The 16337-nt window shown below is 47.7% G+C and overlaps 1 protein-coding gene across 5 annotated transcripts in view; it reads right to left on the minus strand.

Moving 5' to 3' along the window:
* CLMN (calmin) overlaps window positions 1-16337 on the minus strand; it is a 121760-nt gene that overhangs the window by 13728 nt on the left and 91695 nt on the right. For all 5 annotated transcript variants that reach the window (XM_061395238.1, XM_061395237.1, XM_061395239.1 and 2 more), the window contains exons 8-10: window positions 14593-14675; window positions 7981-9615; window positions 3999-4195 (exon numbers count right to left, since the gene is read on the minus strand). In XM_061395238.1, the coding sequence (XP_061251222.1) occupies window positions 3999-4195; window positions 7981-9615; window positions 14593-14675 (1915 nt within the window). The remainder of the gene's footprint in view (window positions 1-3998; window positions 4196-7980; window positions 9616-14592; window positions 14676-16337) is intronic.

Consider the following 16337-nt stretch of genomic DNA (forward strand, 5'->3'; position numbering starts at 1 on the left):
TTTGAATTGATGCCACCAAGAACTCCTCATTGCCCCCTTCCCGAGGCTGCCACATGTGGATTTAGGCAAGCTCTGACTTAAGACCTAGTGATGGAAATGAGACCCATTATCCAGTATGCGTGCTTAAAAACAGCAGGATGATATGAAAGAGACACACTGAGCCTTCATTGACAAGAAAAAAAAAAGTGAGAGATAATTTCAAATAGAAAGCAGACCACGTATTCTTAAAAATCATAGGGTTTCAGAGCAGGAGGAAGATTTCTCTTTCCAAACATCCCCCAGTCGTCGGACTCACCAGAGGTCGTCTGCAAGCTAAAGTCAGACCTGGACTGGGTCCTGGGACCCGGACTCCCTCTGCAGTGCTCCGTGCGTGATGCTGAGGATTCCTGGGTCTGGACCACCTCGTTTCCTTTCATACAAGAGGTGGCGGATTTTCTAGCTATATCTGTCAGGCTGATGTGGGAAGTATCTCTGATCTTCTAATGAAGCTGCTTCAGTACAGTTAGAACTGGACATGGAACAACAGACTGGTTCCAAATAGGGAAAGGAGTACGTCAATGCTATATATTGTCACCCTGCTTATTTAACTTATATGCAGAGTACATCATGAAAAACGCTGGGCTGGAGGAAGCACAAGCTGGAAACAAGACTGCCGGGAGAAATATCAATAACTTCAGATATGCAGATAACACCACTCTATGGTTCACTCCCAGCTGATTGACCATAGTCAATTAACCGTAGTTGATTAACCATAGTCAAATAGTTACACCTCTGATCAGTTTTCCTCATCTGTGAAATGGATCATCATTCCCACTCCATCTGCTTCTTGGAGCTGTCAGGGATACTAGCATTCCGTAGGTCAAAGTGGTCCTGTCTTGCTGCCCAACAGAAGAATCAGGTGTTGGATGTGGACTGGCCTGATATAGAGACCATCACATCAGTCTCCTCAAGGCAAACCTACTATATGGCATTGTGGGGTCCAGAGAAGAGTTTAGTCCCATTATTGTCAGCCTTGCTATTACCGCTTACGGCTGTCCCCTAAACATCACCAAGCTCTTCCCTTTCTGCGGATGGCACGTTTCCAGCTAACAGGTTTTGATCACCTACTATGTCCCAGGTGCAGGGCTAGGCCTAGGGAAACTTCAGTCTTCATCCTCAATTCAAAGTCTGGGTTAGTTTTTCCTGGCTGGTATCACAGCACACAAATGAAACAAAATGCACCAACAGAAAAAAAAAAAAAAAAAACCACAAAGAACCCGCTCCTCCAGGAGCCCACATTGAACTGAGAGAGCATGCCCACTCCTTATCATTCCCTACCTCCTGCCCCCAACAAAGAACTTTTATTCCTTGAATGCCGAACATAAGCCAGGTGCTGCGCTAAATGCTAGGACCATACTGGTCCTAGCTGGCTGGAGCTGGCTGACAATCAAGGGGAGAATAGATGATAAATACGTCCTTCCACATATTATTAAAGAAATGACTGCTTTGATCAATGCTGTGAAGAAAGAGAATAGAAGCTAAGAGAACATATAAAGGGGTATCAAAAATAGCCTGGAGGAACCCAAGAGGGCTTCCTGGAGGAAGTGGTAGTGGAGCTGAGACTCGAGAGCAAGATAGAAAACAGGCAGGGGACAGACGATCCTGAAAGGTGAAGGAGATTGGCTGGGGGCATTCCAGGACCTCAACTAAGGCCAGGGTGCTTGGTGCTCTGGGGATGGGGAAGGGTGGACAGAGATGAGGCCATGAGGGGTCCTGCAGGCTCTGGGCAAGCGGCCTTTCCGCCTAGACCAACAGGGAGCCACGGGGGTGACTGACAGCCAGGAAAACACCCTGTATTGTCCCTGTGCAGAGAGATAGATGCCCAGGGCTCCGTTCCTTTCCTAAGCCTCAGCCAGGCAATGACCTCCGTCATCAGTGCTCTGGACTCAGGCTCGGGGGGGTGGGGGGGGCAGTGAGATGCCCTGAGCACAGGATGGGCGTTGGGGTCCAAGTTCCTCCATGCGCATGAGCGCCCCTCCACGTTATCTGATGACATTAGGTATCTAGCTTCCACCTTGGCTAAAATGCTGCATCACAGTTACAGCTTTGCTTAAGTGAGATGGGATGGAGGAGCTGAGAGATCAGAGTAACACCTTTGCACGAAAAGGTCAGCCCAGCCTCATGCTCACAGACACTGAAATATCGGTTTACTTTTCTCTATCCCTCCCCGGTCCCATCTCCACGGGTTGGGTTTTGCTGGCCCTTCTGATGAAGAGGGACGAACCCTAGGTGCTTGCTTCCTCCCCACCCCCATGCTCCCGTTTCTCCTCCCGCCCCCTCCCATTCCATGAACGCTTCCTGAGATGCCTACCATGTGCCAGTTGTTGCTCAGGCTGTTTGTCCCACCTGGAACATCTCTCTCCCTCTCCCAAATGCAAGTCCTGCTCATCCCTTGATGCTGAATTCAAATGATCTCTCAGCACCTAGGCTGCCCTGACCCTCTCTGAGGTCTCATCATAAATCCCTACTTGCCTCTTATACCCAAGGTGCCCACCCAGTCCCAGCAGGATAGATGGAGCACTCCCTGTCTCCTTCCAGCTGAGGGCTCCTGGAGGGCAGAGCTGTGGCCGGTGTCTTCCAGAGTCCCCAAGTCTAGCGGGCTCCATCACACATACATGACGGCTCAAAGGCTGCTAAGGCTGATCTGCTTAGGGAGAAGGGGGCAGTCTGGCATCTGACTAGTGGCCCCTCCCGAGTTGGGGTGGAGTAGATGACAGCCCTGGACCACCTGCCCGGGAGTGCTCATCTGCATTTAGAGCAGGGTCAGGTCCAGCCACATAGACGTCTGCTGGCCAGTCACGGCCAAGGGCAGAGAGAAGGACTTACAGTCATAGGCTAAGTTGGCAGCTGCCTCCCATTGTGCCTTGTGTCTCCTCCCCTGGGCTCCCATCTGCTCTTTGTCCCCCAAAACCCAACATGGGAGCCAGGTGGAGGGGAAGTGGGAAGCAGGGCACTGGACAGCCCCACCCCCTGGCTCTCCCTGTATGGGCTTCAAGACCCCTTCCACTCCCGCAATGATTATCTCAATCATTTCCCTCTGTGGTCAGCATGGCTCACCCAGCACAGGCAACGTGGGGTCACAGAAGGAGTGAGGACTTCTGACAGGTCTGGGTCCAAGACCCCCAGCTCTGGCATCTCCTAAGCTGGAAGTTACCCCCCAAGCTTCCTAATGATGCACAGTCGTACCTGCCTGCCTATCAGGGTGCCCACGAGAATTGATGAACCAATGTAAGGGAAATGCCTGAATACACAAGGGCTGGTACAAGCTGATGGTAAATGTGATGATGAGTGAAGGTGGGGAGAGACCAGGGTCTTCTGACATTCAGCAGTTAAACATTTTCCCTGGGAATAATCCGGACCATCTAGTGGCCTCGGAGTGACAGAGCAGATGTGTGTTACAGGCTTTCTAGCAGTTTAAGTTCATTATCCTCCCTGCCTCCCCCTCCCCTCGGGTAAATCGACCATCCTTACTGCCTTGGACCCAAACTCGTGGGTGAAGCTGTCATATTAAATCTAGCTTCCATGCAACAGTGATAAATGGTTCCCTCCACGCATATTCAGCACATCCCTTCCGATTCTGAAAGATGCTCCTAAACGGCTAAGTTTGGTCTCTACCTACACTGACTGGTAGTTATCATGGACTAAGGGTGGCAGGGTCAAGTCTATTACCTCTCATCCCCACCCCTACCTATGGTTCAGCCATCTCTCTGCTTGGTGCCCATTTCCACCCAGAGCTGCTGGCGGTGAGGTGACAAGGTGAGGTGCAGGTCCTCCTGGTTTTGTGGGGAGGTCCTTGGGGGAGCCCATGTGTGGAGAAGGAGCACTTTGTCTGAATCTGTTTCCCTTGCTGTCCAGCCCTGCCCCCACATCCCCATCCAATCAGAAACCGGAAGTGGGATGAGATTAGAGAGTAGCTCCCCAGGCAGGGGCTCTGGGGCGAGAAGATGTTAATAAAATACCTGGAAAGGACCTTGTGGTCACCGGTGTCTTCTTCCAGGTCATCTGAGGAGCGAACAGTTCCAGGTGCTACAAATATTGAGCTTTCTACGTGGTCCACATGTTTCCTTTTCTCCTTTTTTTTACTGCTGATCGATTCTTCCATTACTTTTTCCTCTAAGGGGCTGGCTAAGTTTTCCGAGTTTTGGGATTCCTGGGACTGAAGGACAAGACAACCGAATACAAGTCAGCATTTTATGCCGCGACGTGGAGTGCGTGACACCACCCAGCAGCAACCCGCTCCACCTTCACTCCAAGGCCCAGCTAAGGTGCCCCCTCCAATCCTGCCACTCCCGTGGGGTCCTTCCAGCACAGCCCAGGGTGGAGGAGAAACCCGCCAGAATGCCTGCTCCCTGTGCAGAGTTCCAAACACTCCAGACGGATGGATCAAAACAGCATGGGTTTTCCAGTCAGTAAGACCTGGTTTCAAATCTTGACTAAGTCAGTTCTCTGACCTTGAGTAACTGACTTGATCCCTTTGATCTTCAGTTTCTCTGTCTGTCAAATGGGTATAATAATTATCAGCCTCTGATAAAGTGCTTATACCGCTGTGGTTCCTATAAATGATGTCCCCCACAGCGGGCAATGGTTAGACCCTTCACACAGCTGTCATCCACTTAACAGAAGAATGGCTACTGGAGGCCATGGGAGCCAAGGGTTGTAAAGGTGGCCCCTGTGTTTGAGGAGATGAGTCTTCACTGTGCTTTTAGCCAAAGGTGGATGGCAGCCCAACCTCCGTTGCATTTACATAATAAGGAAGATTCTTTGACCGTCAACCCCACCAAGCTCTCTCACATGAAATTAAGAAGCGTGGGAATTGTTGGCGATACCTCTCAAGAATTCCGACATGGGCTGGAAAAACTTGCTCAACAGGTATTCTAATAAGAGGATCAGAGTGGCCAGACCCCTGCGGCCCAGGAGAACAAAGCTCCCTGCAGATATTAAACCCGCTCTCAGCAAGCTGAAATGCCAGTTCCTCCATCATCAGTGAGCAAATGCTACCTTTCTGAAAGGTGAGATGAGGAGAGGACTGATTTTCTTAAAGACTAGAAGCCAGAACTTGGCATTTTCTAGTCCATTTAGAAGATAGTGTTTTTCTTTTCTTTTCAAAGGAAGGCCGGGTATGGGAGAAATTCTCCATCCATGTCATCTTCTTTGTCAGGAAACAAGACTCCCAGACCTCACCTGTCATCCTGGGCCTCACCGCTTCCCCTCCCCGGCCCTGCTCACTCACTGGGATCAAGGCCTGGCTACATACCCTTGGGAGCCAATTACAAGGTGTGTTTGGAAGGAGTGGGCACCTGCTGGTTGGACGGGTGAGCACCGGAGGAAGCAGCCCAGTGATGAGCGATGCGGGCGGGTGCCCACCCCGGAACCCAGAAATGCAAGCTCGCCCCAAGCTCTCCTGCAGCTCAGCATAAAACAGATGCAAACCTAGATCTCCGGAAGCCCTTCCCAGTCCAGGGCTCTTCCAACCTTGTCCCAAACCATCTGTCCACATGCTGGCTACACACACAGGCGCAAAGCCTGCCTTTGGAAGCAGAAGACAGTGAAGTGCCTCATCTACGCGTCTGCACTCAGTCACCGGGGGAGGAGACTGAGGCGCTCATTAGTCATTTTCCAACCTTCTTTTTTTTTTTTTTTAATTTTCTTGGCCGTGCAGCAAGGCTGTGGGATCTTAGTTCCCCGACCAGGGACTGAACACACACCCCTTGCACTGGAAGCTCAGATTCTTAACCACTGGACCGCCAGGGATGTCCCCTCATTAGCCATTTTAAGTCACACAGAGGGGCAGAGAGGCAACTCAGGCCCTCTCCTCACCACCCACTTGGTCCCCTTTCTTTTGCCCGAAAAGAAATTTTCAGCCTCTAACGGTTCAGAGAATCATCCCAGTTGCTGTTGTCATCCCCAACCTGGGGACCCTGAGACCTACTGAGGGGCATTTCCTACCCCGCAGGATTTTTGGGGTCTCCCACAGGATAAGCCTGCTCTGACAGACAGCAGACGGCCGGGGAGGGGCAGGAAGGCAGGACTGGGCTCCTCTCCCTAAGGCAGAACAGTGGCAGGCAGGTCGCTGGCACCTGTGAGCCACCCAGCCCTCTCCTCCAGCCAAAGCCAGAGAGTGGGTGCTCGGCCCCGAAGAACTGGTCAGGCCATGCTTGGCTTCTACGCCGTCAGGGCCAGAGAACACTGCTCCACCCCCAGCGCTCAGGCAGGGGCTCCCCTCCACTGTCTGGAGTTGGCAAAGCCACAAATGACGCTATCGATTCTGGCCCATCTAAACCCTAAATGTCTGGCTTTTAAAAATTAATTCATTCGTCGATTTGGCTGCTCTGGGCCTTAGCTGTGGAACGCGAGATCTTTGGTTGCACCGTACGAACTTTTAGCTGCGGCAAGTAGGATCTAGTTCCCTGACCAGGGATGGAAACTGGGCCCCTTGCACTGGGAGCTTGGAGTTCCAGCCACTGGACCACCAGGAGAGTCCCCTAAATGTCTTCTGTATGCGCGCGTGCTCAGTCACTTCAGTGGTGGTCAACTCTGTGCGACACTATGGACTATAGCCCACCAGGCTCTTCTCTGTCCATGGGATTCTCCAGGCAAGAATACTGGGGTGAGTTGTGTGTTCTCCTCCAGGAGATCTTCCTGATCCAGAAATCGAACCCGGGTCTCCTGCATTGCAGGCAGGTTCTTTACTGCTGAGCCAACAGGGAAACCCCCTAAACGTGTTTTAAGGTTACTCAGATTCCCTTTCTGCAGCCTCCCCGGAGGGCAAGGCTTTCTTGTTCCTCCGAGCACCTCTGGGCCCTCACTGGATCCTGTCTTGACTCTCCATCAGCTCAGGGTTTAATTTACCTGTCCTCACAGGGCACCCCAAACTGCCATTCAGTGCACATTGACAGCAGCTTTGCAGGCCCTGTCAGGCTGGCCTCTGGAGCCCAGAGATGAATACACAAATGCTCCCTCTTTACTGGCAGAGAAAATTACAACCCATGAGACTCAAAAAGAGTCCAACATGACTGAGCAACTAAGCATGCAAACACAGACACACACACACAAACAGGTGGTAGGCAAAGGCCTCCAGATAGGGGAGCAACTCCAGCAAAGCCTGGAGGCAAAGGAGCATCTGGGAGGCGGGGAAGAGGCAGCTGTGTCTGGAGGGGCAGGCGGGGAAGGGGACCCTACACCCTCTCACCGCTCACTCTGGGGGCCGCTCTAGAGCTGCTTGGCCAGGTGAAGGCAGACTCAAGGTGGCAGACAGCGTGTGCCTGGCTGCTCCAGCTCAGACGTGCGTGTCCTTCCCTGGCCTTGTTTATATAACCCAATTCTAACAGCAGGAGCCAAACTATCATGCCAAACAGATAACAGGCCTTGAAATATCAAGGCTGGGGTCCAGTGTGAGGTCTGGCTTGGTTTTCCCAGCTGCTGGAGGAGAACGGGCTGCAGTTGACTCAGTGCAGAAGAGGCGGAGCTGTGATCACTAATGAAAATGATTTCTGATATCACTACGCTGGGACTCCCCCACTGCCACCAAGCATGACCTCAGCTTATCTCCCAGGCAGCCTGTGGGCAGGGCCAGGACTACGGGGAGGCCAGCAAGGTGTCCAGAGTGCCAAACTGGACCAGTGTCCCTCTCAGATACTCACCTAGCCCTATGCCTGAGCCTGGAGTGAATTTCTCCCTAAATTCTAGACCTGGGATGCCTGTGCGGGAAGCTGCATTTCTCTGTTTTATGGAGGAAGAAGGGGAGTTTAGGAGAAGGAAATAGCAACCCACTCCAGTATTCTTGCCTGGAGAATCCCATGGACAAAGGAACCTGGCAGGCTATAGTCCATAGCGTCACACTGGGTCGGACCCAACTGAAGCGACTTAGCACGCACGCACAGGGATATTTGGGGAGAAGCACAGAATTCCTCACGCAGGGTTTCCAACTCCATAGTCACATACCTGATGGCCCTGCACGGGGACGCTGTCTTTGGCCTCCCTTTGCTGGTGGTCCTCAGGCGAGGGTTGGGGAGAGGGTTCCGAGGCGGGACTGGCATCCTCCGCGATGCTGGCCTGGGGGAGGTCCTCGCCCAGCCCGGAGAAGCTGAAGCTGCTCTGGGAGGCCTCGGCCTCCTCGGGCTCGTCCTCCCTGGCCCCCAGGTCCAGCAGATAAGCCTCCGGTTCTTCCAAGTCCATCTCTTCGTTTTTCAAATCCTCCGAGCCTTCCGCGTAAGCCTCCAAAACCGCCGCCAGGGGCACCTCGTAATGCGGGTAGTAGAAAAGGTCATGGGGGATGACGGAAATCTTGGAGAGCGGGGGAGACGGCTTAAAGTCCAGGCCCTCCTCGCTGGGGCTGCGGAGGGTCTCCAAGCTGACGCTGCTGCTTGGCGGGTTGGAAGGCAATTCTCCCCCGAGCCCCCGGAGGCACTCGGCTTCCCCTTCCTCCTCGCCCCGACGGCGGCGTCGGAAGGACTTGCGCTTGGCCTTCTCATACACCTCTGGCTTTTTATCCACCAGGGCCTCCTCGGGGGCCAAAGAATAGCCTTGGTCTTGGTCTCCAGGGTCCTTGTGAGGGTCAGGTTGGTCGAGCTTCACTGGAGCCTCATCCGAATCTGTCTTCTTGTGGGCGGATTTCCCTCTCCGTTTGCCCAACCTCTCCGGGTGATCCTCCGACAGCTCCTCCTCTGCAGGTTTTTTCTCATGAGGCGAAGGAACCTCGTTGAAAGCCTGGCTGGTGGAGGCAAAATCGATGAGGTCGCTGTTAAACTTTGAGGCTTTTAATGGTATGGCTTCAAAATAGTCTTCTTTATCCATCGCTTCTACCGTCAGCAGCTTCACCTTGATCTCCAAGGCATTGGCCATAACGGTGTTCTCTCCCGGGGGTGAGGGGAGATGGCCTTCGTCCCCAGGGCTGGATGCCCTCTCCGAAGCCCCATTCCAGGGGGGAGAGGTCCAGGAAGTCGGAGGATGACTAATCTCACCATCCACCGAGGACATGTCGCCAGGGACCTCGTTGGAGGCTACTTCCAGGATCTCCGGCGCCTCCCGTTTCGGTGTTTGTTCAGCAGCGTCAGCCGCCAAGACCCGTTCATCCTGCTTGGACGACTCCTTGCTCTCTCCCGGGCTCCCTTCAAAGTGCAGGTCTGCACTGTAGAAAGGGTCCTGACTGCAGGAGGCATCCTTGTAGGTGTCAGCCTCAAAGTGCACCGTCTTCTTGATTGGCAGAGAGTTGGACCTCCGGCTGTCCTTTCTGGATGATAGGATGGAAGATTCTGGAGCCGGTTCACTGGTGCTGTTGAGCTTCCCGGGGATCCCTTGGAGAACCTGCTCGATGATCTGGTTCATGAACTCGGAGGAGCTGTCCACCAGCTCCTGGCTGGAAACGCCACCCAGCCAGGGCTCCTTAGCGTCCTCAGGCTTGTCACAGACGAAGACTTTGGAGGGAGGTGGGTGGCTGGCCTCATGGTTGATGGTGTAGGCTCGCTCCCTGTCCTCGGTCAGAAGGAAGACGGCGCTCTCTTGTTCCGAAGGGGTTTCTTTGATGCGAACGAAGGTGGATTCTATAGGGGCTTCTTTGTCAGAATCCACAAAATCCTCCTACCAAGAAACACAGGGCACCATGAAATTATCAGTGTCTAAGTGCCACGTAGAGTCCCCTCTCAAAACACAAAAACAAACCAGCAAGAGCACTTCAGAATGAATGGAAGTATAGATGGGCAAATGACTGTTGTTCCTGCTGAAATGTGAAAACGTCAGATAAGTTAAAGAGAAGGTCATTTTCCAAGCTATGACTGCAAAGACATCTCAATGAACTGAACTCTGGAGAAGGATGGGCCCTTTCTAAGCGAGGAGATTATCGGCAACCTCATACCTGTGGGCCACTGCCTAGTCTGGGTACGGATGAGAAGTGAACCCACCTAAGATAAGGAAAGAGCAGCTAAATCTTTACTGATTGTCGGGCTGGTGTGAGACATTGAATCCGGAAGGGCCTCAAACACGAAAAACCACTTCTGTTCATATACTAGTTTTCCCACACAGGGACTCCTGTTAAGCACGGTGCGGCTGAACTATTTACAGAAGCCAAGACACAGAAGCAACCTAAGTGTCCATAGACAGATGAATGGATAAAGAAGACGTGGTACATCTATACAATGGAATACTACTTAGCCATATAAACAAATGACATAATGCTATTTGCAGCAACAGGAATGGACCTAGACATTATCATATTAAGCAAAGGCAGAGAAAGGCAAATACCATGTGATACCACTTATATGTGTAATCTCAAATGTTACATAAACGGACTTATTTACAAATCAGAAACAGACCCACGGCCACAGAAAACAAACTCGTGGTTTCCAAAGAGGGAAGTGGGGGAGGGATAAATTAGGAATTTAGCACTAGCAGATACAAACTACTATATATAAAATAGATAAAACAGATAAGCAACAGGATCTACTTTATAGCACTTAATATAGGGAACTATAGTATCTTGTAATAAACCATAATGGCAAAGAATTTAAAGAATATGTATGTACAGAGATCCATATACATATATAACTGAATCACTTTGCTGTATAAGAGAAACTAACACAACATTGTAAAGCAATTATATTTCAATTTTAAAAAAAGATGCAGCTGAGAGCAGGGCTGAAAGTAGAGAGCAATCTTGGTGGTTCTGCAGTGCTTGGCTCCCAATGTACTGGTGGGGAGAGTGGATTGGTCTCATTCTAAAACTAGTTGAAATCAGAGAGCTGAAATTAAATAAAACTGCAACAGAGTCCTTATCAAGTTCTGAGAAGGTCAAAATGGTCAGCTCCTGGTCATAGGTCCTTGTTTGGGAAAGGGTTACATTCTCTGGGGGTGGGGGAAATATCATGTACCTCATCACATATCAGATATGGCATAAAATTAAAGTTACCTAGCACCCTGATTTTTTTTTCTTAATATAACCAGGGTTTCACTCTCTGTCCTTTTCAACTGAAGTAGGACATTTCATTCATACATTTCAGTATAGTCATTCATTTCCAGCTGTACATAGGATGAGGACAGGTCTGATCCATGAACATGTCTTAAATAAGTGGGTTGCTGTATTTTAGGATTATAAACATTTTTCATTATTGGAAAGTGTAATGAGGACCTTCTGCAGAATCGTTTAGAACCCAAACCACCAGACACAATTTTTATAGTGTCTGTATATTTGTGATGCAAGGTCTTGTAAAGGTTTTTACCGAAAACTACCATTAACCAGTCTCTCTTACTGACAATAAATTATTAATAAAATTTAAAAAAAGATACAAAGAAGCAAACAAAGAGATCCATAATCAAGAGAAACATTAGTCATTAGAAGCAGACCCAAAGATAACCCAGGGTTAGAATTAGCATAAAGACCATAAAACAACCGTTTAACCTACACCTCAAGAAACACAAAGGTCATTCTTCAGGCTAAAAAGAAACAATCACAGACGAAAGCCTGGATCTGGAATAGGGGAATGAGAAGTACTTAAAACGGTAAATGTATAACTGATATAAAAGATGATCTTAAAAGTTTTCTTAAAAAGTCTCCTGCTTACAGCAAAAATAATAACAAACCATGGCAAATTAAAGTATACAGAAGCAAAGCAAATGACAATAATAGCAAAAGGAAGGGAGAAGAAAAGTGAGTGGAATCAAATAGCTGCATATTCAAAAATATATAAAATATGTACCTATTTAAAATTGTACAATGAGGGACTTCTCTGGGGATCCAGAGGTTAAGAATCTGCCTTGCAATGCAGGAGATGTGAGTTCAATCCCTGGTCAGGCAACTAAGATCCCACAGGCTGAGGGGCAGCTAAGCGTGCAAGCCACAACTACTGAGCCCGTGTGCTCTGGAGCCCGTGTGCCACAACTAGAGAGCCCGTGTGCCACAACTAGAGAGCCCGTGTGCCACAACTACTGAGCCTACACATCACCATTAGAGTCCGTGCACCACAAAGGATCCCCTGTGATGCAGGGAAGATCCTGAGGCAGCCAAATTAAAAAATAAAAGTTACCTAATAGTAATCCAAGGTAGATTGAGGTATGTTCAAGATGAGTATTATAATCCCTAGGGAAAACTACTAAAGAGATAAACAGATGTGGCTAAAAAGCCAACAGACGAGACAAAATGGAAACCAAAAAACAATTGAACAATCCAAAAAAAATGAGAAAGGAAGAATAAAGCAGCATAAAACAGACAGGACCAGTGGAAAACAACAATAAGATGGTAGATTACATCTATGTAAATGGGCAAAAAATACACTAATAAAGTGACACGCTAATAATTCTTGTCAAAATGGATAAAAAACAAGACCCAACACTAAGGTATTTTTACAAGAAACATTCTTTAAATATAAGCACACCTACACTGAAAGGAGAAAGATATTAATAGAAAATGATAAATCATACAAATACTAACTTATGATAGCTCCTATATTCCTATCAAATTTACTCCATGATGAAACAAAACAAAAATAAAATGATGACCTCAAAGAGAAACAACAATCCTTAATGTATATGCATTTATGGCATAGCTTCCACACACACAAAGCAAAATCTGACAGAACTAAGAACAATAAAGTCACAATCATAAGTCAGAGGTTTTTAACTTTTCTCCCTCACACTCATTGATAGGAAAAGAAAAGAAAAAAAGGGCACTTCTCTAGAGTATTAGAACAGCATATTAACCAACTCAGCCTAATTGACTACTGACGCTTTCACTGTACAGGACACGTTTTTTCAAATGCATATGGTACATTTACCCAAGTAAACCATATGTCAGGGCATAATGCCAGGCACAGTGTCTGGCACACGACCAGGGCTTAATGAATATTTATTAAAGTGTACTACAGTCAGCTGAATTACTAAACTTAAAAAAACAACAGTTCGACAGGAGTCTGGATCAGCTGGGATGCCTCATCTGTATCCCCTAGGGATGCAAACAGACCGTTCTTAGGGGATGCCCTGTGCTGTGTGGGTCAGGGGGACTTTCCCCATGTGTTCTATCTTGCTTGACTCCTCCTTCCCCAGCCCCAGTCTCTGACCCCAGCACTGGGGAGATTCAAGTGTCAGATTTGCTGAATCCAAGCTATGACCTTGACTCACACACACATCATAAATTTTAGTTGATTTCAAACTCTGCCTAGGTTGAAGAGCTCAGGACTAATAAAAGCCCCGGTCCCTAGTATTTCCAAATTTCATAATGAAGATTAAATTAAAGAATGACATTAATATCACCATTTTTTGAGCATCAACTGTTGTGCCAACAGGACTTTACATATCTATTTACTCTTCACATAACCCTGAAAATGTGGGTCATATTTCCATTTTACAGATGGCATCTCATACAGACAGGTATCAGAGAGATTAACTAAACAGCTCAAGGCCACAAAGCTTCAAGTGGCAGAGCTGACATTCCAGCCCATGGAATGCCTGCTTCTAAAGCACCCTGGGAAGTGATCTGTGGCCCAGAAACAGATGGGAAACACACACGTAGGGAGCCTGGAGAGGATCCAGCCTGGCTCTTCTGAGTTGCGCACAATGGGGTCTCAGTTTTAGCCATATGTTGTAAGGAATCTAAATGCCTGAGCTTTGGAACCACAGAGAACTGAGATCAAACCCCAGCTCTGCACTTGGCAGCTGGGCAACCCTGGAGAGGTCTTTAAGCCTCTTTGAGCATCCGTTTTCTCTTCTACAAAATGAAAATCATGATACAGAGTCAAGTGGGACTGCAGGGGTGGCAGTCAGCCCAGAGACACACAGGATGCTGACCTGACAAGCCTCCGGCTAAAAGCGCAGCCTGTCCCTCCTGTGAATATTAGTTCTGTACGATTTTTTTTTTTTTTTTTGGCGGGGCGGAGGGGAGTCTAGTATTTCTAACTACTTGAAACAATAATGTGTTTGTTGATTTACCACCTGTTTTCTCTGTTAGAACAAAGCTACAGAAGGTCAGGGACCTCATCCATCTCATTGACCGTTAAGCTTCCCTGAGCCAGCCATGGGTGTTCCAATAAAGTAATTTTCCAATAAAGTCAATAAAGGACTGTTGTTACTGTTGTGATAATTATTACTATAATCCTAGGCTTGTGGATGGGTTGGCTGGAGGTTCAACAGAGTCTTGACAACTTCTAAAAGGTCTGATTTTGCTCCAAATAATCAGTCACCAAGTATGCTCAGATTCTAAAAATTAAAAACATGTGCTTGGTCATTGTCTTTAAAATTTTTCACACTCTGATAAAATCTGGTAGACTGCTAAAATGTCCCATCTGACATCTAGAAAATCAAGTCGCTGATTCATATAACAAGCGGGCATCTTAAAAGTTTGGGATGGGGAGAGGTTTGTGAGAGGTGTGCCTGACTTTCCATTCTGCTTTTTACCAGTGCATACGTTAGCTATGATTTTGAAATGAAAATGTGGCAAGGCACATGAGATCGAGATTCAGTTATTACAGTAGCCACACAGCTCAAACACCAGCTTCATCTCATGGTCAGAACTCATCATCTCATGATGGAAATGTACAGTTTCTGAATTATAGGTAAGGAAAACAGACATACAGCTTCCAACTCCGGGAAATGTTCTAGAAACTGAGCCACGTAAGTCACGATGGACTGCTCATCTGGTGTGTCAACCATGATGTCTGTTAAGAGAAACAGAGGAGTTAGAAGGACATGTAAAACACAGGTTGTATTTTATTTATTTTTACATTTTTTTTAATTTTTAAATTTTTTCCAGCTTTATCGAGGTATAATTGACAAATGAAAATTGTATATATTTAAGGCATACAATATGATAGTCTGACATACACAGACATTGTGAAATGATTCTCACAATTAAGTTAATTTACACATCTATCATCTCACACAGTTACTTTATTTTGATGTGCTAAGAAAACTTAAGATCTACTCTTTTAGCAAATTTCTGGTAGACAATACAGTGTTATTAACTATAGTTACTATATTGTATGTTAGACTTCTCCAGAACTTACGAGAGTTTGTACATTTCTCTACTTTTTCCACTGCCAACCCCCAGCTCCTGGTAACCATCATCATACTCTCTGGTTCTATGAGTTTGACTTTTTTAGGTTCCACATATAAGTGAGATCATGTAGTATTTTTCTGTGATTGGCCTATTTCAGCGTAATGTCCTCCAGGTTCATTTGTGTTGTTACAAATGACAGAATTTCCTTCTTTTCATGGCTGAATGATATCTCATTGTATATACATGGCATTTTCCTTATCTATTCATCCACTAATGGACACTTAGGTTGCTACTATGCTTTATTCACAGTTTAGCTACTGTGAATAATGCTGCGATGAACACCAGTGTGCAGATATTTCTTCAAGACTGCAATTTCCTTTCCTTTGGTTTTGTTTATTTTGTTTGTTTTGGGGGTTTTCTGGGGTCTTTTTCGCTGCACTGTGCAGCTTATGGGATTTTAGTTCCCTGACCAGGGACTGAACTCTGGTCCACAGCAGGGAAAGCACCAAGTCTTAACCATTGGACCACCAGGGAATTCACAAGCTTGTTTCCTTTAAATTTAATTTCCTTTGAATATATGTTCAGTAGAAGGTTTGCCAATAGTTTGGCCACCTGATGCAAACAGCCTACTCACTGGAAAAGGCCCTGATGCTGGGGAAGATTGAGGGGCAGAGGAGAAGGGGGTGACAGAGGAAGAGATGGTTGGATAGTCATGTTCATGACTCAATGGATACGAACTTGGGCAAACTCTGGGAGACACCAAGGGACAGGGAAGCCTGGCGTGCTGCAGTCAATGGGGTTGCAAAGAGTCAGACATGACTGAGTGACTGAACAACAACAGAGAGTTTGCTGGATCACACAATTGTCTTTTTTTATTTTTTGAGGGCTCTCCATGAAGTTTTCCATAAGAGCTGAACCAGTTCACATTCCCACAACAAGAACAGAGTTTTCACATGGGATCTTGGGATGCTTGATGGTGAAGGATCCCACAGACCAGGGAGGTTTTTTCTCTTTATTTCACATGTCAGGAAATTTAAGCCCTTTAAGTGAAGGAGGATTATTTGAGTAGTAAAGCCTCACACTTGGCTGATGAGCAGAGAAGCTGGGATGGAGCATCCAAGACTCCCTGCACCCAAGATTCTGTTATTCCCGGCTGGCCAAGTCCCTCCCTGTGAGTGGCCAGTTCACGGCCCATCCCATCAGTGAGTCTGTTGAGCTGAGACCCTTACACACTGCCAGAGAGAATCCTAAATAAGCCTGACCCATGTGGAATATGATTTGATAGAGATAACCAAGTGCCTTAAAAAGGCGTGTACTTTCT

Source organism: Bos javanicus, chromosome 21, assembly GCF_032452875.1.
Source record: "Bos javanicus breed banteng chromosome 21, ARS-OSU_banteng_1.0, whole genome shotgun sequence".
Classification (NCBI taxonomy): domain Eukaryota; kingdom Metazoa; phylum Chordata; class Mammalia; order Artiodactyla; family Bovidae; genus Bos; species Bos javanicus.